Consider the following 26,675-nt stretch of genomic DNA (forward strand, 5'->3'; position numbering starts at 1 on the left):
AAAACTTAAAGGACACCTTAGAGAACTTCACTTTGATACTGATGAAGCGGTACAGGCAGAGGTGAGGTTGTGTCTCCGTCAACAGTGTCAGACATTCTACAGTGACGTTATCGACAAACTTGTGTCTCGTTGGGAGAAATGTGTTCGTCGTCTGGGCGACTATGTTGAGAAATTAATATATAGATATGAAAAATAAAGATGTAGAATGTTAATAAAGTTTGTTATATTTAAAAGCTTTGAGAGTTTTCACCTGAAAAACTGGGAGACATTACTTTTCAGCACGCCCTCGTACGTAAGTGTAGTAACAATACAAAAAAGTAATCCCTATGCGTAATTATTGAAACCCGTTTCACCTATATCTTGAACCTTAAGTGAAATATTAAACATTCACGTCACGTGAAACACCTTGTAAATCCCAGAGGGCATTAAAGGAAATATATAGTTTCAATTAGAGCCTTATTCTACCTGGGAGCAGTTTGAGTGAACGGATTCCGTTCCTTGGTTGAAGTTCCCTCTGCGTGTCTGTATACTAGCAGCAAGGTGGCCAGACTGCAGATTTTTTTTTCTTTTTTTCGCCTCTCTCTTTGTCCTGTATGACCAACGTAGCTTTTGGTTGTGCTATGAACCTATATGTCTAATGTGTAGTAACAAGTCGTCGTTGTGGCAGTCAGTCTGTGTCCGTACGAGCTGCGGATTTACAGTCAGCTTCATTTTTGCCGTTGATGGGATGTTGTGCAGAAGTTTGCAGAAGTAGCTGAATTTTTTTCTGTAGAGAGATTATATCCAGAGCTTATGTCCTTAATCGTGTTCTATATTTTTTGACCTCGCACGCCGCAGTTATCGCTGTTGGACGAAGAATAAAGTCGAGTGATGCGGCGCCTAGAAACTACCGTTTGCATGTCTTCGTTGACGTTTCACCCAGTGACGCATTTTTGAGCTTCTGAACTTCAAACATATTTCAATACTAGATGGAGTGTCTGAGGTCGTCCTCTTGTAATACATAGTCCTTTTCTTCTGCTTCTCCAGTGCACCTCCATCCTGTACGACATGAGTAGTGTGTACCGACGTGACTCACGTTCTTAAATGGTGAAACAGACATTTCTGTGATCCAGGCAATCATCTTCACAGACGTAAAAAAATTTCGGGTTTCGCCCAAGAGACCAGGAAAATACGTAAATTAAAAGCGAAGAATAATTTTTTTTGTAATGTTCCGAAATTCAGTATTTCGCTCGCCTCGAAAGTTCCGAACTCTGTCATTACTGACCAGTCCAATTGTTTCTCTTCTGTCCACATCGCGATCGTGTACGAAGTAATAAATTGTAATTACTCATTCGAGGCGCTATTCTATATTACAAAATGAAAGCTGTAGCTTCCAGTAAACGAGTTAGATTCATTATTGAAATCAAGTGAAAAGAGTTGTAGGAAGAAATAGCGAACTAAATGCAAGTTAGGACAACTTGCGACGCGACTAGAATAAACTGTCTCACAGTGTAGCAGGTTATATCATGAAATGAGCCTTAGTGAAAGCCATAACTGGAGGCGACGTCTCCGCCTTTCGTAGGTTGGCAGTAAGTGAAGAGCTGAAACGAATCCGGCGGCGCTCAGGAGATTTGAAACCTCGGCAGGCTGGTAAGCTTCTTTGTTGGGTTTCAGCGCCTCCCGTTGCACCGTTTCCGGCACACGTACTCGCCTTAGGAACAAAAAAATAACATCTAGTTCACCACCTGCCAGCAGATACTGGAAACATTTCCTTCCTACAGAATAAGATGGGACACTGTAGCTCTCTTAAAGAAGGTTCCAGATGCGGAAGCCTCGGAGCGCTAGTCATGGAGTGATGATAATGTACTAGTATACTTTCGCAAAAATAAACTCACATTTAGTTCCAGTCTGTATAATCCTCTAGTGCAGTGTTCAATGTTGTTCGGAAATTCACCCACACGAAAGCTTTGTTGTAGTAGCGTCTGAATTCCAGCAGGTGATATACTGCCTGTAAGCGTTTTAGTCAGCTAGATTTTGTCGTTGGCGAATAGGAATAGCAGTACCAAGTATTTCTATAATACAAACTCGAACACGTTTTCTTTACTTATGACAAACTAGGGCTTAGTATTTCGATGATGTGTTGTGAATGATAACGAGGAAGTACTTCAAGGTCACCTAGTGCAAGAAGTCCGCAAAATTGCTTTCTCTCTTGTTAGCTCATGTATGGAGTTACTTTACTAACTGATTTTGTTTACTCGAAATACGGTTACGATGTGGAACGAGTCAGCTTACAGGCTTTTGATATATGAATCTTTTTTTCATGCAAGCCCAACCTTTTCATTCACGATCGAATATATAAGCCTGCAAAAATGGAAAATAAATTTGGTTGCGGTCTTTTCCCCTACAGATACTAAAAGGTTATAAATTGCTGTGTGTTAATGGATTACAAGGAGTTGTCAACAAGGAGCATATTCAGTTTAGTTTTAAACCTGACTTTACTCTCTATCAGGCAGTTTACATCACTGGGTAGGCAATGGAAAAATTTTACAGCATAATTCGCAACTATATGGCCCAAATTCAGTATTAAAGAAGAGCAATGAAGTTTTTTCTTAGTGTTGTATTTATAGATTTTATTATTCACTTTGATCTTTGATACATTACTTTCAGTATATTTCGTGACAGAAATATATATTTAATGTGAAGCTGCAGTTAAATAGTCCAACTCTTAAGTAAGATGACTACGAAAAGAACAGGGGTCGAATACCATATTTTATTTATATGGTACGGCTTTATTCAATATAAACTTTGTTTCTAAAAGAAGAGTTGTCCCGTAATTAGAACTTTATAAAAAACTGACCTACTTATCAACTCCTTATTATTCACGACATCTGTGGTTGGTGTTGTACCTAACGACAAATGGTTCAAATGTCTCTGAGCACTATGGGACTTAACTTCTGAGGTCATCAGTCCCCTAGAACTTACAACTACTTAAACCTAACGAACCTAAGGACATCACACACATCCATGCCCGAGGCAGGATTCGAACGTGCGACCGTAGCGGTCGCGCGGTTCCAAACTGAAGCGCCTAGAACCGCTGGTCACAGTGGCCGGCGTACCTAACAACTTCCGAAATTGATAACACGATGTTTTTCTACGAAGTTAACGTGAGAGCTTGTGCAGAAAGCTTTCAAAAACGTTCTTTGGAAACATTCATTTATCTTTTATTGTCCGCCTTTTAAGACTTTTTGTAATAGCAGTATCATGCGGCAGCCTTGGTCAGATGAAATTTCTTATGTGACCAAGCATTCAGTCACGAGCGTCATTTTCCTTAAAGACCTATATTTTTTTCTCATCGTCGTAATATTTTATTCGACTTTCCTGGGCGACATCCTGTGAAAAATATTATGCTTTCTCATATGCGTTTTTCGTATCAGAGGCTCAGTCTGTTCAGCATTTGCGCTTTTGTCCTACTGGATCGCTGAAAAAACACCCTGATGTCATGAGCAGAGTTGAGGCTTCATAACCTACTATCGCATAACGGTTATCGCTAGTTCCAGCTGCGCGCTTTCGTCACAACACTCATTTGTATGCCCCTCATGAATTGTATGCTGTTATCTAAATTTAGGAACGGCTAGTGACTCGTTCAGAATCACCCAGCCATTTCTTTGATTATTCAAATGAACACAGCTCGCCAAATCGTTAAGTGGGAGGGCGGGGGTAGACATATTCCGAAATGACCGGTCGATATAATGTTGAACTTACGTCTGTGACTATTTAACTTTACCCTTTCAAGTAGATAGTATCCTCCTGCTAAGCTATTTATTTCTAGTGGCAAAACTGTAATGTTCGTAACCTGCTCAGAATCAAACGGAAGCAAAAGAACGTGAGTTTTTAGAGCTTTGCAACAGTTATATATCATGGATGGCACAACACTTTAATTATTTAAACTAGCTGTTCCAATGACACAAATGAAATTAGTTTAACCCAACTTATCTGGCACTGAGGAAATGCTCTCGCAACCATAATAGCCTAATTTTCAAAATGATTTGTTAGGTTTACTACGATGCTTTAAAGACTGGGCTGTATTTAGGAGTCTGCGATGTAGGTATGATTTCTCGAAGAAACTGATTTTCAAAACTTGAGAAATACTGTACTGAACTGATATTGTTGAATGAGAGATATTTCACTTTGGCCGTTTCAGCGAATTGACGGACGTATTCTGGCAGTTCCCTGTTTCTGTCCAGAAAGCCGCCACTTCAGGGATTCGGCAAAGGGCTCTGGCCTCGAATCGAATGCGCCCCGCGGGTTAACGACAAGAGCCAGTGTGCCAGTCAGCCTCGATGTGTTTTTAGGCGGTTTCTCACATCCGACAAGGTGAATACTGTGCTGGTCCGAAAGTGCTGCCTCAGTTACACGATCCGCAAACATTTAGGTAACATTAGCACACTTTCTCATTGTTAACACTAGATGCAGACAGGTGGGGCATCCCTCTACCACTAACATTGCCAATCCAAAAATTATCATACTGGCCTCTTAAAGGTATGGGATAATAGTATAATGACCAGGAAAAAGAAGACTCATTTTTGTCCAGAAATCCGTGTGCCATAATTGTGGAACAAATTCGATTTTATGGCATATAGGTATACAGTGCATTACGAGTTATACACGTGGTGAGATGGAAAATTGATTGCTACAAGCACTGCTACTAGAGTTCTACGGTTGAATACATTTTGCAGAGTTTAACTAATAGCAGGTTGAGGGCATTTTGCTGGGAAGGTCCTTTATCGTGGCAAGTGCTAGTAAAATTCTTCAAATAGATGTGGGACATCATGAAATGATGCGTATCATGTCATCGGTTGTACTACGTTTTGAAAGTTCAGTGCCGCAAAAAAGAGAACAGGAATAAATAATCGAAAAATATTTCTGTCTTCAAAAAAGTTGTCATTCGCCCAACCATCAAGGACGAAGATACAAAGAAACGTCAGAAAATTCTGTGCCCGTTTGGAAGGACGTTTTGTGTCGTCGATCCATAAATACACTCACGAGAAACTGAATCAGACACACCTAACCAGTAATGGTAGCGCCCATTTTCGCCCCGATGAAGACGGCGATGCGTCGTGACACGACTCCACAATACACGTTAGGGAGCTGTTCTGCTCCGCGACTGAACAAATCGCGGATATTTGTCCCAGCTGGGTCCAAGGGCCATGTATCCCGCTCACTGCTATTCCAGATGTGTCGTCGGGGTTGTGATTAGTGGCCTTATGTGGGGAGAAGTGGGGCAGAAGCACCACACATGAATCCTCATGTCTGTGAAGTGGTGTTCTGCAGTGATGGTGTGGCCCCTGTCTTGGCTCAGCGTACAGGTAGGGAAACAAACGGATGCACATGACCAGCCAATAGGTTCCTGTATTGTTCGCCGGCGGACGTGTTACGGCCGTCATTTCATCCACTTTTTTCTTTAAATGTGAACTGTTGGCAAGTGGAATGTTCCGCGTCACCGGCGTGCGCCCTTTCCGTGCTTACAGTGTTTAATCTTTCCAGCCTGTGACGTGGAATACGCGCAGGTGCTCGTGTAGGCAAGGACGTTTCTAGGCCCATCCGCCCCCAGCTTGAAGTTGGAATTCAGTAGTTAATTAGAAAATTTGTTGAGATTTCAATTTCGTCTTAGGACTAGTACGAAAACACATTTCGTAGAATCTTAATTCATTGTGACATCTACAACATAAAAACATTTACAGAAAATCTAACAGCGTAGTCGGCCGGAGTGGCCGAGCGATTCTAGGCGCTTCAGTCTGGAACCGCGCGACCGCTACGGTCGCATGTTCGAATCCTGCCTCGGGCATGGATCTGTGTGATGTCCTTAGGTTAGTTATGTTTAAGTAGTTCTAAGTTCTAGGGGACTGATGACCTCAGATGTTAGGTCCCATACTGCTCAGAGCCATTTGAACCATTTATTTTTGTAATTGCATATTTAAAAAAATCAGCTCAAATGAGGGTGCAAATAAACACGCGAATCACTCATGTAAGACGGCACGCGAGTCACTCGTGTTGCTCATGCTTATATGTAAAATAAAATGAGTAATATATTAGCCCCGAGTACAAACTAGCTTAGTGATGGATGGTGGTGCTCTCAGCCTTCCGCGCCCCTTGTGCAACCATTGCATCTCAGAGTAGGACCGCCTGAGCAATAGTCACTAGCTGGTTCTGGATGCGACGTCAGCTCTCAGTTGTTATTGTCCAGCAGCTATTTGCGTGACTGTGGTGGTCCTCTTCCCTGCTCTTACTGTTCTTACAGTCGACACCGACCCCTGTCATCAACACGTTGTTAACCACTGCATTTGACTGAGGCAGTGATGTTTTCCCCAAACCGAAAACTGGCGATCCACCCTTAACAATGTGGGCCAGTGTCTGCTGGGCTACGAGCAGCCAGAATGTGGTCACAATCAAATGCCTGTTGTCCATCTTGGGCAGTATGGCGTCCGACGACATCCCAGCCACTTGACCGGCATCACTATTCCATTCGTCGTAGCGACAGAGACACTCTCCCTGCATTACAACGGGGATCTCTTATCCAGTTGCTCATGGATTGAGTATTGCAAAGTATAAGAATTTAATCAACATATGTTGGGTACGGCGGTAATCCTTAGCGCTTTTTGTGTTGGGTATTTTATTCTGCAGTTGTCAGTATGATACACTCCTGGAAATGGAAAAAAGAACACATTGACACCGGTGTGTCAGACCCACCATACTTGCTCCGGACACTGCGAGAGGGCTGTATAAGCAATGATCACACGCACGGCACAGCGGACACACCAGGAACCGCGGTGTTGGCCGTCGAATGGCGCTAGCTGCGCAGCATTTGTGCACCGCCGCCGTCAGTGTCAGCCAGTTTGCCGTGGCATACGGAGCTCCATCGCAGTCTTTAACACTGGTAGCATGCCGCGACAGCGTGGACGTGAACCGTATGTGCAGTTGACGGACTTTGAGCGAGGGCGTATAGTGGGCATGCGGGAGGCCGGGTGGACGTACCGCCGAATTGCTCAACACGTGGGGCGTGAGGTCTCCACAGTACATCGATGTTGTCGCCAGTGGTCGGCGGAAGGTGCACGTGCCCGTCGACCTGGGACCGGACCGCAGCGACGCACGGATGCACGCCAAGACCGTAGGATCCTACGCAGTGCCGTAGGGGACCGCACCGCCACTTCCCAGCAAATTAGGGACACTGTTGCTCCTGGGGTATCGGCGAGGACCATTCGCAACCGTCTCCATGAAGCTGGGCTACGGTCCCGCACACCGTTAGGCCGTCTTCCGCTCACGCCCCAACATCGTGCAGCCCGCCTCCAGTGGTGTCGCGACAGGCGTGAATGGAGGGACGAATGGAGACGTGTCGTCTTCAGCGATGAGAGTCGCTTCTGCCTTGGTGCCAATGATGGTCGTATGCGTGTTTGGCGCCGTGCAGGTGAGCACCACAATCAGGACTGCATACGACCGAGGCACACAGGGCCAACACCCGGCATCATGGTGTGGGGAGCGATCTCCTACACTGGCCGTACACCACTGGTGATCGTCGAGGGGACACTGAATAGTGCACGGTACATCCAAACCGTCATAGAACCCATCGTTCTACCATTCCTAGACCGGCAAGGGAACTTGCTGTTCCAACAGGACAATGCACGTCCGCATGTATCCCGTGCCACCCAACGTGCTCTAGAAGGTGTAAGTCAACTACCCTGGCCAGCAAGATCTCCGGATCTGTCCCCCATTGAGCATGTTTGGGACTGGATGAAGCGTCGTCTCACGCGGTCTGCACGTCCAGCACGAACGCTGGTCCAACTGAGGCGCCAGGTGGAAATGGCATGGCAAGCCGTTCCACAGGACTACAGCCAGCATCTCTACGATCGTCTCCATGGGAGAATAGCAGCCTGCATTGCTGCGAAAGGTGGATATACTCTGTACTAGTGCCGACATTGTGCATGCTCTGTTGCCTGTGTCTATGTGCCTGTGGTTCTGTCAGTGTGATCATGTGATGTATCTGACCCCAGGAATGTGTCAATAAAGTTTCCCCTTCCTGGGACAATGAATTCACGGTGTTCTTATTTCAATTTCCAGGAGTGTATGATGGATCGAGTTAAAAATGAAATTTTGAAACTGAGTTGTACTTCAAAAAAGTACAAAAGTTCGCCAGAGTAGTAACTTGTAGAAACACTACGACATGTACCATGATCTCGAATCATAGGAACTTCTAGTCCAATGGAATGTAAACGGAAAATAAATCTAAAGGGAAGTAGTCGTTTCGTCGACAGTGCAATAGCTGAGTTGATGAACAGCCTGTAGCTTGTGGAAAAATTTGTGTTGGCATCCACCTGTTGGGTCAGGGATTTGAACAACCTTCCTGCCCCCCCCCCCCCCCAAAAAAAAGAAGTGTTGTTAACCATCTCGCTCAGCTCTCATGTTATGTCTGTTGTCGTGACACACTGTCGATATTGTTCTCCGAAGTAGTCTGTGCCTTAGTCGATGATCAGTGTCATTTTGTCTTGGAAGGATAAGTTCTCAATCTGTGGAGTAGGAACAGACCCAGGAGGGGTCTCACTACCAACTTTTACTTAATGCTACGACCATTGTAATTGCATTGTCGAAATGCGTCTCCGTATTGGATGGTTATCAGCTTCTCATAGAGCCTGCTTAATTTGCTTTACTTCGCTTTTTCGTGTCCGGAAACCGAATCGTAGTCTTTCAGCACAGTAGCGAGCCACGTCCGTGGCTTCTTTCTTGTCCAGCCACAGATTGTCGAGTTTGCATTACAGAGTACCACAATCACACTTGCCGACATCCACATTACAGTGGCCCCTCCTGCTAATATAGACCGGATATATTCTCAATTTGGTCTATCCATGTACTCGCTGCACTTCCCTTCGGTCTGTTGCCCTCTATCTTCCCTTCTGTGATTATTTTCTCTAGACTTTCTCCAACTCTTCTCACAATATGGCCAGAGAACTGGAGAATTTTTTGGTTGATGCAAGAAGAAAGGTGCCTGGAGATAGTGAATTGCTTAATGATGGACACATTTTTCATTCTTTTGGTTCATTTTATGTGCAGCATCCTGTGCCACCACCAGAGCTGAAATGCATCAAAACGCTGTTTGTCTCTGGCCTTAAGGGTCCATGTTTCCCAGCCATAAAAGGAGACACAAAACACCAGTGTTTCAACCAGCCAGACCTTTGTGGTGTTTGTTATAGTTCTGTTCGTAGTAACTCACCCTAGTGTGACCCGTCGTCTTCTCATCTTCACAGCTTCCCGTGTCACAGATGGTTACCCGAGATAGATGAAAGACTGTGTGACTTCCACTTCCTGTAAATCGACCTGCGAGTAGAACCCATGCTCCTTAATCAATTATCACGAGTTTGGACTTAAACTGAGATTGGAGTCCTAATCCGTGTGATTGACTGATGTCGTTTACTTTTGTTAGTAGCTCAGCAAGTTCATCTCTGCTACTGCCTATAGCATGGTATCATCTGTAAATCACATGTTGTTAGTAGTTCTGCCACCAATTGAGATGCCGTTAGTCCAACCGTGAAGAGCATTCCTAATGATATGTTCTGCATAAATGTCGTAAAGTTGAGGGGATTAGAACGCAACCCTTTCTGACGCCTTTTGATACACATAAAATCACATGCACCAGAATCTGTTGTCACAGCTATGAGGTTGTGTGGACTTCTGATCTGAGCTCTTAAGTGCATTAGGACATCAAACTCTGCAAAACACTAGCCACAACTTCTCCCAAACAACACAGTCAATGCATTCCTACAGTCAAGGAAACAGATGAAAACAGGAACACAGAACTGTCAAGATTTCTCAGTTATTTGTTGTATGTTGGGAATCTGTTCATGAGTTCCTTTCCTTTCAACAAAACCTGCTTGTTCTGTGGATGTGTGAGACTGAATATATGGGTTCAAATGCTGGTTTGAGATGTAGAGGAGAATTTGGCTTGAGTGGTATATGAGAGCAATAGTTTGTAGTTGGAGCAGTTCTTGGTTGAGCCTTTCTTGTGCAGGAGGATGAAGAGAGGCTTCAGCCAGTCATGTGGCCACTCCCCAGTTTCCCATATTCTTGTACACAATGAATGCAAGCACATTCCTGCCACATTTTTGTCATCGTCTCCCCAGGTATACAGTCTAAATGAGGAGATTCATAGTTCTTCACATGTTGAATTGTGTTCTCTGTTTCACTACGTAAGAGTGTAATCTCCAACATAAGTTGATCAACCACTTGACCGACCATGCTGTTGTTAATTCCAGAACACAACGTTTCACAGTAATCTTCCTTGTATCTCATGGGGTTGACATCCTCTCGTCTACCGCCCATGTATGAAGATTAAATTCACTGGTGATGCTTTTGAGTTTCTTGAAGAGATCACGCACTGGACTGTGATTGTGATGTTCTTCTATCTAATTGCAAATGCTGTTAATGATGTGTGACCTGTCCTTCCTACAATTCTGTTGTATTTCTCTGCATAGGTTCTTATATCTGTATTGATCATGGGTAGTGTGGATACCAGTTTTCTTCAGATATTTCTCTCTTCAACTAATTGTAGTGTGGACTGTGATAGCCAAGGATGTTTAGCACTTTGTGATTGTGCTGATGTTGGAAGTGATGTTTATTGTCCTTCAAAATGGATGCATGACTCTCCAATGTAGCCAGTGGCGCAGTGGTTAGCACACTGGACTCGCATTCGGGAGGACGACGGTTCAATCCCGTCTCCGGCCATCCTGATTTAGGTTTTCCGTGATTTCCCTAAATCGCTTCAGGCAAATGCCGGGATGGTTCCTTTGAAAGGGCACGGCCGATTTCCTTCCCCAAACTTCCCTCACCCAGGCTTGCACTCCGTCTCTAATGCCCTCGTTGTCGACGGGACGTTAAACACTAATCTCCTCCTCCTCCAAATATGGGGAAAATTTCTACTGTACTCTATACAGTACAGTGCGGCCACAGTGTCCAGCATAGGGATAGAGAAACAATTAAAATCACTAAAAAGAGGAAAGGCCGCTGGACCTGATGGGATACCAGTTCGATTTTACACAGAGTACGCGAAGGAACTTGCCTCCCTTCTTGCAGCGGTGTACCGTAGGTCTCTAGAAGAGCGTAGCATTCCAAAGGATTGGAAAAGGGCACAGGTCATCCCTGTTTTCAAGAAGGGACGTCGAACAGATGTGCAAAACTATAGACCTATATATCTAACGTCGATCAGTTGTAGAATTTTTGAACACGTATTATGTTCGAGTATAATGACTTTTCTGGAGACTAGAAATCTACTCTGTAGGAATCAGCATGGGTTTCGAAAAAGACGGTCATGTGAAACCCAGCTCGCGCTATTCGTCCACGAGACTCAGAGGGCCATAGACACGGGTTCACAGGTAGATGCCGTGTTTCTTGACTTCTGCAAGGCGTTCGATACAGTTCCCCACAGTCGTTTAATGAACAAAGTAAGAGCATATGGACTATCAGACCAATTGTGTGATTGGATTGAAGAGTTCCTAGATAACAGAACGCAGCATGTCATTGTCAATGGAGAGAAGTCTTCCGAAGTAAGAGTGATTTCAGGTGTGCCGCAGGGGAGTGTCATAGGACCGTTGCTATTCACAATATACATAAATGACCTTGTGGATGACATCGGAAGTTCACTGAGGCTTTTTGCAGATGATGCTGTGGTGTATCGAGAGGTTGTAACAATGGAAAATTGTACTGAAATGCAGGAGGATCTGCAGCGAATTGACGCATGGTGCAGGGAATGGCAATTGAATCTCAATGTAGACAAGTGTAATGTGCTGCGAATACATAGAAAGATAGATCCCTTATCATTTAGCTACAAAATAGCAGGTCAGCAACTGGAAGCAGTTAATTCCATAAATTATCTGGGAGTACGCATTAGGAGTGATTTAAAATGGAATGATCATATAAAGTTGATCGTCGGTAAAGCGGATGCCAGACTGAGATTCATTGGAAGAATCCTAAGGAAATGCAATCCGAATACAAAGGAGTAGGTTACAGTACGCTTGTTCGCCCACTGCTTGAATACTGCTCAGCAGTGTAGTATCCGTACCAGATAGGGTTGATAGAAGAGATAGAGAAGATTCAACGGAGAGCAGCGCGCTTCGTTACAGGATCATTTAGTAATCGCAAAAGCGTTACGGAGATGATAGGTAAACTCCAGTGGAAGACTCTGCAGGAGAGAAGCTCAGTAGCTCGGTATGGGCTTTTGTTAAAGTTTCGGGAACATACCTTCACCAAAGAGTCAAGCAGTATATTGCTCCCTCCTACGTATATCTCATGAAGAGACCATGAGGATAAAATCAGAGAGATTAGAGCCCACACAGAAGCATACCGACAATCCTTCTTTCCACGAACAATATGAGACTGGAATAGAAGGGAGAACCGATAGAGGTACTCAAGGTACCCTCCGCCACACACCATGTGGTGGTTTGTGGAGTATGGATGTAGATGTAGACGTAGATAGTCATAATCTATCAACTACTGATCTCCTCTTGAAGTGACCATGCTGCTTCTGCATCATTATTCCTGGATAATTGTGCACTTTGAAGCACCATACTGTGTGAACTGCTGCAAGAGGTATTCATCGTCATCTTTTCAGGAACCATGCTCAATTAACTGTGCACTTGGTTGGGAAAACAGCAGCGCTAGATTATTGTACAGTGGTATGACAAAGGACATTAATGTTTGTCGATGACCGGAAGAGAGATCTTGCGGTATGTTTTTCCCGCTGCCTAACTACAATTGTCTAATGATTAATGATTTCATGTGGCACGATATTCCCTAGCGGTTTTTTGGATGTAGATATGGTGAAATTATGTATGGACTGGTGTTCAGCAGGACAACCTCAAAGCATCACTTGTATACTAGTTCCTTTTTATGCCCAAACCATAAAGTTGCTGATTGGAGAAACTGTATGAGGCTAAATAATCTATTTGTTCTATTACTTGGTTATTGGTTATGTGTAGTTAGTAACAGGTAGTCAGAGGAATATATAAGCCCTGCATACACATGTAAATCACAAAACATGACAGTAAATGAATTTCACTAAGTAACTGATGAAAATCTGGTAACTGCTTCCTGCATAATAACCTTAAGTCACTCAAAATTTTTCAGTACTCATCATCAGCAAAGACTGAGTATGTAGATGCATTTCAGTTTATTTTATTTTTCATTATTCAATTAAACTGATGATAATGATTTAAGGCATTCAAGCTAGCTTATACATTACAAGATCACAGATATTTAGTTTATAGGCAGTACTCGTTTGAGCTACTATAAGAAATATATCAAAGTCTATATTTCAAACTCTGTTTCTGTTTTCAGAATTTCTTCTCCAAACGTTCATTTCGATCCAATCCACTAAAGAGAACTAAGAGTGTCACAAAACTAGAGAGGAAGAGGGTTGTTGATGCTGAAGGGTAAGTACTGCACATTGAAAAGTTTTACTCTCGTGTTTGCTTTATAGCCAAGAATCCCCAAGAATGCAATGCAATGCAGCAATTGGGAAGTGTGTTTTAAGGGATTTTGCATCTCAATTACAGGGTATGTGGACCACCACGACTACGTACAAGTCGCTCTCACGAGTCACTCCTGTCAGGACAGAGTGTTATGCAGACTCTGGACCTCGGTGCTGGACCTGTCGAGATGAAGTTGTTGCACCCATCTGTGTTGGGAAGAGATCACTGCTTCCAGGTCTGTCCACAATAGTGCTTTCTTGATCTCCTCTATACTCTTTTAACTGAAAATGGTTTTTGTGTTCCATTTCTGAGTCATATCGTAAGACTTGAAATACCTTTGCATAATAATACAAGACCATCATCTTCTGTATTACTTTCGTTACTGGCTATATGTCCTTATCAGTTTTGTTACCTTTCAGAAGAGAATGTCATTACAAAATTAGCATTATATGTTTGCATCTGATGTGATGGAGTGATATGGGACCTCTGATACATCTAAATACAACTCTGACTAGTGACACATACATAAGGATCCTGTCTGATCACCTGCATCCATTCATTTCCATTGTGCATTCTGACAGACTTGGGCAATTCCAGCAGGACAATGCAACATGCCACACATCTGGAACTACTACAGAGTGGCTCCAGGAACACTCTTCTTAGTTTAAACACTTCCGCTGGCCACCAAACTCCCCAGACATGGACATTATTGAGCATATCTGGGATGCCTTGCAACATGCTGTTCAGAAGAGATTTCCACCCCCTTGCACTCTTACGGATTTATGGACAGCCCTGCAGGATTCATGGTGTCAGTTCCCTCCACCACTACTTCCGACATTAGTTGAGTCCACACCATGGCATGATGTGGCACTTCTGCATGCTCGCGGGGGCCCTATACAATATTAGTAAGGTGTTCCAGTTTCTTAGGCTCTTCAGTGCATATATGAAGGCTTACCAAAAGTAATCTTTTTGTGTAATGTGCAGCTGTAACAGGAAAGATGCAGGAGAAGAGTCCTTGTCAGATTTCAGCTTGCTAGTCTCAGAGTGTAAAAGCTACTGTGTTGTTAAAGACGGTAGTCAAAACTGTTTTGACAACATTTAGTAAATGAATGGCAGATTGCTCCATATTGTAGGCTGTAACATGGATTTAAGTATTCAGGCCAGCAGGAAAAACCAACAAAAGAATAAGTCTTCATATTTACAGAGAAATGGATCCATTGTGGTGAATGACTGCTCTGTTAGAGTATGAAAATTAACATGATGGTTAGAAGAGGTAACATGATGCCAAAGGGTATTTCACAACTAACATTTTGCAGAATGCATAATCAGTGATCTTGTGGTTGGCATTGCTCTCAATCACAGGGCCGCGTGTTCAATTCTCAGCCCAGTCAGGGATTTTCTCCATTCATGACTGTGTGTGTGTTGGCCTCATCGTTATTTCATCATCATCAATGCACAAGTTGCTGATGTGGCATCAGATATAAAGACTTGCACCAGGTGGCCAAAATCACAGAAGGTGACTCCTATCTAAGAATGCCATCCACACATTTAATTACATTTCAGTGCCATACTGCAATCCAATGTGAACAACTAATGATAACAAATATGTTCTGCTTCCATACTTCATGTTAATCATGAAGGATTAAAATAATTGTGAATGACTCATGTTATTGATTTATTACATATGGTAGAGGTAAATCAAATGAGGTAGGATTGCAATTTTAAGTGTGAATTTTACTATGTTCCAGATAACACCACCAAATGGGAATACATGGTATATTTCATGCCGCACTGCAGATGAACGTGACAAGTGGATGCACAGGTACGGTTATTTTGCAGTGAGCATGGCATAGCATTACAATGATTTGAAATTTTGTGTGATAATCATACACTAATTAAATTAAATGAACAATTCCTTGATGATGATAGAACGTTTGGAAAGACACTCCAACTATTCAGTTCTTCTTCATTATCTTCTGTATGCATGCAGAATGTAGCCTACTCTCATCAGGGATCATATTTTTGAAGAGATGTGGAGGGAATTTTGATGGCAATTGAAAGAAACTACAGCTACATCACTAGCCATAGAATCATCTTCTTGTTCTTCAATGAATGTCTTTCATTCTCTGAATAAAATTTATGTCAATGATTTCTTAATGTTTCACCCAAAATCAAGCAGTGGACTTGCCATACTGGGACACTGGTTCCCTCCTGATCATCGTAGTTAAGCAATGTCATGCACCGTTAGTACTTATATGAGAGACCATCTCGGGATGCCAGGTGCTAGTGGCTTACGTACACGCAAGTCGCTGAAGTGGCATGTAATTGAAAGACTTGCACCAGCCTGATGGCTCATACAGCATTATTATTTTTATTATTACCTGAAATCTACCATTAGTTGAATGTCCTGGGATCCACCTTAAAATGGGGTGTAAGGAAGATTAGGACTTAATGTCCTGTTGACATAAAGATCATCAGAGATGGAATCCACCTTTAAAAGCAACTAGATAGCAAATGACTTGATTATTTTATAGGATGGAGAAACATCAAATACAATTAAAAATATGCTGAAACTGCAAATACTGTATAGAATCACAAAAATAAATATGCAACATGTATTCCATTATAAATGTAAGGCAACTTCATATTCCATGTCATGGGAACGGGAGGATGTTTTCCCACTGCATCTATCAGATTCTTGACTGTTTGATTACATCAGCATCATGGCTCATGAGAGCTCCATGGCACTCTGTAGTGACTCATGTGACAACCTGATAACATGACAGTGTCACATTCTGTAGCATCATAGAATGTGGAACTCTGCTGTCAATATACTCATACTGGAAACAGGGAATGAGTTCTTACTAAAACAGACATTATCCACAAAATATGGTTCTGTGCTGAAATAGAAATTCATTGTCATCGTGGTGTTTGTCTGATGTCATTCCCTGACATTTGACTGTAACAGTGCCTTGCTGACCTACAGGCATGGCAAATTGTTTACTTTAATCTTGTGCATTTTCTTCTAGAAGCAGTAGTACTAGTTGGTGGTATCATTTGGTGTTTTTGCTGTTACTTTATTTAAGAAATAGCTGACAATATAAAAACATATTATTATGTAGGTCTTAAATTCATCAATTTGACAAAAATGTGTGAGGTAGCAATTTACAGCCAAACACACACACACACACACACACACACACACACACACACACACACACACGAGAGGTGAATGATTTAAATTTCGACACAATTGTCAATAATTTTAAAGAAATATTGGACTATTTCAGTGTGCGGAAAACTGTGCAGCCACACCAAGAGAACATACGCCGTATTGACAATTCTATGAAGATATGGATACTGGAAGCAAAGGGGCTTGCAAATAAGAAGAGGTTAGTATCTTCTTCCCTGGATTATTAATGTAATTTTCTTAATGTAATTTTCTTAATGTAATTTTCTTAATGTAATTTTCTTATATGCCACTGTATTTATATGTGACTTAAATAAATGTGTAATTTTTTACATTGTGCCCTGTATAGTAGCTTTATGTATTCTCAGTAATAACAGACACTCACAACAGAGTGTATACTATGTTGAACATTGAGAGTGGATTAAAACGGCTTACCATCCAATGAGTTCCATTCAGCATCTACATTTAACACACAGAGCTCTACTGACTGCACTATGTGAACCTATCCTGTAGGATAAATATAGTTTTGGCAAGTTCTTAAGTGCTCAAATTTATGCATGTTAGTTTACTGATGCATTCATTAAGTAGAGCAGATAAAGAGAATTACTTTCTAAACAATGTAACAGTATCCTGGATTTTCCATTGTCTGATTTTTAAACACTGTGTTCTGTTTTCAGGTATTTTTGTGAATTGTGTCTTGATAAGACACTTTATGCCAGAACATCATCAAAACAGAAGGGTGAAATGTGTTTTTGGGGAGAACACTTTGACTTTCACAATTTACCCCTTGTAAACATGATAAATATTAATCTCTTTCGTGAGGCTGACAGAAAGAAGAAACGGGATAAAAATGTTCTTGTTGGTAAGTATATAACTTTCTGCTTTTACAAACAGCTGTTGTTGTTGTTATTGTGGCCTTCAGTTTGAAGACTGGTTTGATGCAGCTCCCCCTGCTACTATATGCTGCACAAGCCTCTTCATTGCTGTATAACTACTGCAACCTATATACTTCTATATCTGCTTACTACTGTATTCATCTCTTGATCTCACTCTGATTTTTACCCCTCACACTTCCCTCCAGTACTAAATTGGTGATTCTTTTTATGTCTTACAATGTTCCTACCAATGAGTCCCTTCTTTTAGTCAAGTTGTTCCACAAATTTCTTTTCTCCCTACTTCTGCTCAGTACCTCCTCATTAGTTACATGATTTATCCATATGATTTTCTGTATTTTCCTGAAGCACTACATTTCAAAAGCTTTTATTCTCTTCTTGTCTAAACTATTTTTCTTCCATGTTTCACTTCCATACATGGCTACACTTTGTACAAATACTTCCAGAAAAACTTCCTAACACTTAAATTTATGTTCATCGTTAACAAATTTCTCTTCTATAGAAAAGCTTCACATGCCATTGCCAGTCTATATTTCATATCCTCTCTACTTTTACCATCATCAGTTATTTTGCTGCCCAAATAGTAAAAGTCATCCATTAATTTTAGTTTTTATTCCCTGATTTTATTCTTTTATCAGCTGATTTAATTGGACTACACCCCATTATCATTGTTTTGCTTTCATTGATGTTCATCTTATATTCTCCTTTCAATACACTGTCTGTTCCTTCCAGCTGCTCTTCTATGTCCTTTACTGTCTTGGAGAGAATAACAGTGACACTGGCAAACATCAAAGTTTTTATTTTTTCTCCCTCAACTTTAATTCCTACTCCAAATTTTTCTTTGTTGTCCTTTATGTCATAGGGTCAGTATTGCCTCGTATGCCCCTACATTTCACGTGAATCCAAATTGCTCTCCCCTGAGATCAGCTTCTACTGGTTTTTCTACTCTTATGTAAAGAATTCATGTTAGTGTTTTACAACAGTGACTTATTAAACTGATAGACTGGTAGTGTTCACACCTGTCAGCACCTGCTTTCTTTGGAATTGGAATTATTACATCCTTCTTTAAGTCTGAGGGTATTCTGAATACCTAATACATCTTGCACACCAAATGGAATAGTTTTGCCATGGCTGCCTCTCCCAAGGCTATCAGTAGTTCTGATGGAATGTAGTCTACTCCAAGGGCTTTTCTTCAGCTTAGGTCTTTTAGTGCTCTGTCAAATTCTTCTCACAATATCATATGTTCCATCTCAACTTCATCTACTTCCCCTTTCCTTCCTATAATATTCATCTCCCTTGTATAGAATCTCTGTATACACCTTCCACCTTTCAGCTCATAGCCGGCCGTGGTGGTCGTGCGGTTCTAGGCGCTCCAGTCCGGAGCCGTGCTGCTGCTACGGTCGCAGGTTCGAATCCTGCCTCGGGCATGGATGTGTGTGATGTCCTTAGGTTAGTTAGTTAAGTTTAATTAAGTTCTAGGGGATTGATGACCACAGAAGTTGAGTCCCATAGTGCTCAGAGCCATTTGAACATTTTTTTCAGCTCATATTCATGCAGCTGCTTCTTTTCTCCAAGGATCTTTTTAATTTTCAAGCTTCATTTGCCGCATTTTTATATTTTCTCCTTTCATCAATGAAATTTAGGATCTTCTGTGATATCCAAGGATTTGTAAGACCTTGTTTTTTTACGTATATGATCCTCTGCTGCCTTCACTATTTTGTCTCACAAAGTTACTCATTCATCTTCTACTGTACTCCTTTATCTGTCGTGGTCAATCATTGCCTAATGCTCCCTCACTAACACTCAGGAACCTCTCCTTCTTTCAACTTACCCAGATTCTGTCTCCTTAAATTCCTACCTTTTTGCAGTTTTAATCTACAGTTCACAATCGATAAATTGTAGTCAGAGTCCACCCTTTCACTGGAAATGTCTTAAAATTTAAAATATGGTTCCAAAATCTCTGTCTTACCATTATATAATCAATTTGAAACCTTCCGGCATCTCCAGGTCTGCTCCATATGTAAAGCCTTCTTTCATGATTTTTGAACCAAATGTTAGTGATGATTAAATTTGTAGATTTATGTAAGGTTAAAATGAGAGAAGACAGAGCTCAATTTCTTTTTCAGTTTTAAGTATCGTTTTGTGCAATAAGTTTTCATGGATAATTGCAGATTTCTTATTACAGAAATCATTGTCTTATGTTACAGGTAGTGTTTGTATCCCAGTTCATGAAGTAACATCACGTTATTTGACAGAGAAGTGGTACCCTGTGCTCTCAGATAAAGGATTTTCGAAGGATCCCCCCTCTTTAAGGGTGAAATGCAGATTTCAGACAGTTGACATTCTACCTGTGCATGTCTATGATGAATTTTTACAGGTATGAGAAATTTAATCATAAAAATATAAACACAATCAAATATAGGAAAATAACATGAATTTGTGACGCCAAAAATGTTTCAATGTGTTTAGAATTAATTTGGTTCAAGCTAACTATTGTATGTATGTATGATAGAATTATTGTTGGAATAATATGTATGAAAGCAGATGATTTTAAATGTTTTTTACATTTTTATGTAAAAAAGTGTTCATCAGTCAAAACCTTTCTGATGTATTCTTCTTATTTCAGTTCCTGAAGACTGAGTACCGTATATTATGTGAAGTCTTGGAGCCTGCTATAAGTGTAAAAGCTAAGGAGGATATAGCTACAGCTCTTGTGCATGTTATGCAACGTGAAGGAATGGCAAGAGAGTTTCTGGCAGATGTTGTAATGATGGATATTGATCGAATTGGTAAGAATTTCAAAAAACTTGAAGATTTAAAACTTTCTTCCAAGTGTATTCCCTTTAATTTCTGTCACATTAAGATGTGAACTTTTAAGATACTTATCAAACAGATTTCTTTAACTCTTCTGTATGAGCTTATCCCTCTGGGTTACATGTAAATTGTCTTCCAGATGATGAACGTTTGACATTTCGGGGAAATTCACTTGCTACCAAAGCAATGGAAGCCTACTTGAAGCTTGTGGGAGACCGATATTTACAAGATACTTTAGGGGATCTTGTGGCTGCTGTTGTTGAGAGTGGCTACGACTGTGAAGTCGATCCTCTTAAAGTGTCTAGTGTTGCTGCCCTTCATCGCCAGCAATCTAATCTGCGAGCAGCTGTCGAGATGGCTTGGTCTCGCATTCTGGCTTCCCATAATACTTTTCCAGTGTAAGTAGTTTCAACTGTTGCTATAATTACTCAAGACAAACAATAAAGGTACAGGTTGATATTTTCGTAAGCTCATTAACATAGGTGTAAATGTTTTTGTACTATTACTTAGCATTTTTTACTGAAAAACATAAAAATGGGAATAAGCATAAATGGAAGAAAAGTTGTGAATAAGCCATGAATTAACTGAAAGGTGCAGTTTATAGCTGGTGGTACTTTGTCACTGACAGAAACAGAGACAGTTGACAGTTTATTCAATCATCTCTGACAGTGCACAGTTACTTATGGTAATGATGATGAACATTTTCCTAAACTTTCTATTCAAGGCTTCTAGAAGTACACTGACAGCACACGGCATTACTCACCAGATGTAACTGATACTAGTGCTTGCACTGATGTATGGTGCAAAACTCGAATATTGTGGAAGAAATCCATAGAGAGATAGACATACTAGCTTCTTCCACAGAGGAGCTGTCTGCTGTAGCGAATATATCATATCATTACATACATATGTTTTATTACTAAACTTTGACACCATAATAAATGTGCATACTAACAGCTCTGAAACAAGCTGTAAAATTTTATATATATAGTGTTGCCTATTACTATTTTCTCCTACATTTTGTCATTTATATTAATTTTTTGTTTTTCAGAGAGCTGCGTGAGTGTTTCTACACTTTCCGACAGAGGCTAACTGAAATGGGGCGAGAAGATATCAGTGATAACCTAATATCAGCATCTATATTTTTACGGTTCTTATGCCCAGCCATTTTATCTCCGAGCCTATTTAACATAACACATGGTAGGTGAAGGTGTTATGCAGAATTGGAAGAAATCAGTAAATTTATGTGTTTGCCATTATTGTAATGTTTTAATGTATTTCAGTGTTCTTGAACATTAAGCATTTGCCAATATTCTTATAGCTACGTGCTTGCAGTACACAAGAGAGGGTCAAATATATCACACAATAAAATATTATGATCACACAATTCTAGGGAAGATTATTAAACAACATTGGAAGGTTTCATCTCATTCTTGTATATGCATACAGTACATATGTTTATACACATCATAAGAGAATGAAAATATACAAATACATAATTATCTGTTGATTTGAATAATTAGTTCTAAATCGGGAATGCATCAATATGGTAAAAACTAATTCCATTACAAAACCGAAATGTAATTAATCATGAGGTAAGTGGCTGTAGATTCCAAGACAGACAAACACTAAAAATATTCATTTGTTCATTTTGCATCCTTCATGAATAATTTTCATATAATGAAATTATGAGACATATAAAACTGAAAGTCTAGAATGTCATCCTTAGTGCAGAACATAAAGGCAATCATCAAACAATGGAAAAATGTAACAGTACCAGAGAAGGATAGTTGCTACTCACCATATAGCAGAGATGCTGAGTTGCAATAGGCACTACAAAAAGTGTGGTTTCAGTTCTCTGAGACTGCAGACGTGCGTGCAAGTTGTATTTGTGTGAGTGTGTGCGTGCGCGCGCGCATGTGCGTGTGTGTGTGTGTGTGTGTGTGTGTGTGTGTGTGTGTGTGTGTGTGTGTGTGTGTGTGAACACATTCCAACAGTGCTATTGCAGAAAAAATATAAATCATATACTTACACACACAGCAATAATCCCCACAGTTATAATATTCACATAACTGTTATAGTCTGTTCCTGTAGAAAGAATGGTTACATTCACAGAAAACACTGATAATCTCTTTTGAACAATGACAAGAGCCTACCCAAGGTAGGGTCAAGGAGTCAGCCAAATCAAAACTTTCAAAACACATGTCCTTTTGCCACTTTGCATGTATTTTGCTGGTATAAGTATTACATAAAATGAACTGGCATAACTAGTTAAAGAGTTACACAGTTTTGTAGAATTAATTCATATTAAATATATCTTATTCTTCAGTAGAATTTACTAACAGCAAAAAGAATGTAATATTTATATGAACATTGTGTTATCACAGTAACCTCTTGTATATTTCAGAATATCCCAATGAGAAGGCTGCTCGTAATCTTACTCTGGTTGCAAAAACACTGCAAACACTTGCAAACTTCACACGTTTTCAAGGCAAAGAAAATTTTATGGAATTCATGAATGACTTCCTAGAACGTGAAGCTCCAGCTATGAAAAATTTCTTACAACTTATCTCGGTGAGCTACCCAGTATTAACTACCTGCATCTTCAGTACAATTATATCAATGAAATTGATAGGTTTAGATATTAATATAGCTGTAGCTACATATTTTTGTGCCCACTGTTTGGCTAGACTGTGTGCTGGTTTTGGTAGATACAGTGTGTGTTAGAAACTACATCCATGTATTGTATCCTAGGAGTTAATTAACGATGGAGTTGAGTGCTGTTGTGGCATTTACCACTCAGCACTATGAAAAAATTATAAGCAAGTGATGTAGTAATTATTTGTTTGTGCCTTATTGGCTGTCATGGTAATGCTTCTCCTATTCACTTCTGTGAACGACAACACACTAAAAGTATGCATTTCTTAGACAGTGATATAGAATTTGTTTTCAAGAATAATTCAGTCCTAATAACTTTACTGTCAACTGAGTGTTGAACTCCAAGAAAACATCACTTTTGAACTCTTTTCTGCATGCTAGTAACATCATCTGCTCTGTGAATGATGGAATGCAACTGTTAGTAGGATATAACAATCTCATTATTACACCCTCTTGTTATTTGAGTGTAGAAGTATGCTACTTTTTGGCTGATAGTCACAATGGCAGTTTGTATTGGTTCCTGACTTTGGTACTGCATCAATATAAAACCACTGAGTGAGGTGTCACAATTGTTAAGGCACTTCACTTGCACTCACTAGGACACTGTGTTCAACTCATATCCAGATTTAGCTCTCCATGGTCAGTTTCCTCATAATTGTTGAACCTATCTCTAATGACAGTGCCATAAACAGAACATTGTACTCTGATTATTTTTTAAAAATATGAAACAAAATTTTGGTTTTGAATAAACTAAATGAGAAGTCACTTTATTCACTTTTCAACAATTCTGTTTTCAGAGTCGGCCAGTGGGTTCACCAAATTGTTTGGAATTTGAAGGATATATAGACCTTGGGAAACAGCTGAGTATTCTGGCAGCATTGTTGGGGGAATGTGGAGGCAAGTCTGGTATGACCAACCATGGACTGGAGATGGAACAGCTGCAACATATACTTGATCGTGTTCATGGAGCTCTTAGCCAGCCAGTTGGCAAACTACCATCCCCACGGCGTTCTGAGCCAATGCATTATCAGTCTCTCAACAGGAACATTTTCAGGTAATAGATTAAGATAATTTTCATTGGATGTTGCCTTACCACCATAAATTTTCACTTATGTAGTTGCCTTTTTTACTCAAACAGATCTGTTAAAATTAACAAAAATGCTACAGGCAATTATATTTCTTCTCGATATGCTGTATTACATACATCAGTGACAAATACAAGAAATTATTGGTTGTGAATAAAAGGAGTAGAGTTTAACATACCATTGACAACAATGTCATTAGAGATAAAATCTTTGAAAGGGTCCATAATGTAGACCCTAGACAAGATGACAAAGAAATAGTAGTTTTGAATTTTTAGCCTGACATGTAATAATTGTATAAATCAAGACCAAATGTGTGTTAAGAGGCAAATAATTAAATCTGGAAAATCTAAGATAGCCTTTATACAAAACAGAAAATTCTAATCCGAAATTAAAAGTTTGTAGATATAACAGACGTAGATTGGTTTCTGTGGTAGTTCACAAAATGATACGGGGCTACTATAGTAAACAATTTAACATCTTGACATTTTGGAACTGGTTTTTTTACCTTCTGAAGGCAAAAAAAGAAAGAAAGGGAAATGTTGTTGAAATTCATAGAAACACAATATACGTAATAAGGTAATTTACTTAGAACACAGTAATCAGCTAGAAATGTAAATGTGAAAAGTTTGTAATCTGCTCTTGAAACTGTTGTCAATCATTACTTTCTCTCACTGCTGTTTTGATGAGATCATGTATTACAACAAGTGAATATATGACTTACAGCTTTGATGTGACAGGACACACTGAATAAATATTTCAGTCTCTCAGCAGGAGAGTTGATGGTAATCTCTCAATAAACACATGGCTATGTCAGTACTGATTTGTAACTGATTGTAATATTTTTGATATTCTATGAATGCAATGATATAAATAATGCTGATTTTTTGCAGACAGCATTAAACTGGTTCAGAAAATCATCAGACTAATTTAATGCTATTTTGTGTAAGATGAATCGATTTCACATCTATATTTTTTCTGCATAGTTTCTTCAAATAAATTGTAATTGATGACTGGATACTTATAATATACAACCTTTTAGTTTATATCAAAATGAAAGAAATTCAATTAATTTCAGTGTGATCCATGTAAAAACACAAAAGAACATAAATGTCAAAAAATTGTTTTCATTGCATTTTCCTCTCACTTATTAAAAGTACAATGGCACCATATAATTTCATTATTGGGTGCATGATGAACAGTGTAAAACAAATAGACTCTAGTTTAAAATATCATGAAAGTTTTATCTGATTTCAGCATACTGCTATACTTGTAAAATTGCAGTAGTTTAAAAGAAAAATGCATTTTGAATGCTGCATGTTATTTTTTGTTTTCTATTTATTATATAAAATTTAAAAAAATTAATGTTCAATGTGCCAAAGGCAGTTTTATTTGGAAACTAATGCAGTTTGTTTATATATAACTGCTGCGAAAATGGCCATCACAATCCAACAAAAGGTCAAAAGTTAATTATGATTTGTAGTGTTGCTCCCGCTGCTAAATATTGCATTTTCGGGCAACAACAAAGTTGTATTATGTTTCAGGTGTCATTAGAGCACAGTTACTACAGTCCTTTCATGAAATAATGGATAAACTAGGCACTCATCTTTTTGTGTTTCCCACGCTGGTCTTGTGAACTCATGGCTCAATTGTCGAAAATCTAGGTAGTGATGATTCCAAGCTCGGATGCAAAGAGGCCTAGGTGTTATTCTGCGATATTCAAAAGTTTTACAGATGTGTTTCATAAATCATTCTTGAAGATTAAACTTTTGCAAGTTAGCACAATGGTGATGTAAAAAAGTAATCAGCACTCCGAATTTAAGTTACACTTCTTTTTTATTACTTTTGTTGCAATATCACGTAACTCACAAAACATCACTTCACAATATAAAACGTACTTGAAAATATCTTCCTCACTGTAAAAGTTCACATTTTATAAACTGACTACAATTTGCGTCTTTTCAACATGACGACCAAGACTTGACTCTCTAAGAACCGCTTGTTGTTGTTGTGGTCTTCAGTCCTGAGACTGGTTTGATGCAGCTTTCCATACTACTCTATCCTGTGCAAGCTTCATCTCCCAGTACTTACTGCAACCTACATCCTTCTGAATCTGCTTAGTGTAATCAACTCTTGGTCTCCCTCTATGATTTTTACCCTCCACGTTGCCCTCCAGTGCTAGAATTTGTGATGTCTTGATGCCTCAGAACATGTCCTACCAACCGGTCCCTTCTTCTTGTTAAGTTGTGCCACAAACTCCTCTTCTCCCCAATTCTATTCAATACCTCCTCATTAGTTATGTGATCTACCCTTCTAATCTTCAGCATTCTTCTGTAGCACCACATTTTGAAAGCTTCTATTCTCTTCTTATCCAAACTATTTATCGTCCATGTTTCACTTCCATACATGGCTACACTCCATACAAATACTTTCCGAAATGACTTCCTGACACTTAAATCTATACTTGATGTTAGCAGATTCTTCTTCTTCAGAAACACTTTCCTTGCCATTGCCAATCTACATTTTATATCCTCTCTACTTTGACCATCAT

At 39.9% G+C, this 26,675-nt stretch overlaps 1 protein-coding gene across 1 annotated transcript in view; it reads left to right on the plus strand.

Moving 5' to 3' along the window:
* The window catches only part of LOC126183435 (ras GTPase-activating protein raskol), a 403,727-nt gene that overhangs the window by 367,998 nt on the left and 9,054 nt on the right, over window positions 1-26,675 (plus strand). The window contains exons 5-15 of the mRNA XM_049925423.1: window positions 13,354-13,448; window positions 13,572-13,722; window positions 15,236-15,309; window positions 16,778-16,879; window positions 17,355-17,539; window positions 19,778-19,947; window positions 20,197-20,359; window positions 20,524-20,782; window positions 21,436-21,584; window positions 22,792-22,958; window positions 23,840-24,096. Coding sequence (XP_049781380.1) covers window positions 13,354-13,448; window positions 13,572-13,722; window positions 15,236-15,309; window positions 16,778-16,879; window positions 17,355-17,539; window positions 19,778-19,947; window positions 20,197-20,359; window positions 20,524-20,782; window positions 21,436-21,584; window positions 22,792-22,958; window positions 23,840-24,096 — 1,772 coding nt within the window. The remainder of the gene's footprint in view (window positions 1-13,353; window positions 13,449-13,571; window positions 13,723-15,235; window positions 15,310-16,777; window positions 16,880-17,354; window positions 17,540-19,777; window positions 19,948-20,196; window positions 20,360-20,523; window positions 20,783-21,435; window positions 21,585-22,791; window positions 22,959-23,839; window positions 24,097-26,675) is intronic.

The sequence above is a fragment of the Schistocerca cancellata genome, chromosome 4, assembly GCF_023864275.1.
Source record: "Schistocerca cancellata isolate TAMUIC-IGC-003103 chromosome 4, iqSchCanc2.1, whole genome shotgun sequence".
Lineage (NCBI taxonomy): Eukaryota > Metazoa > Arthropoda > Insecta > Orthoptera > Acrididae > Schistocerca > Schistocerca cancellata.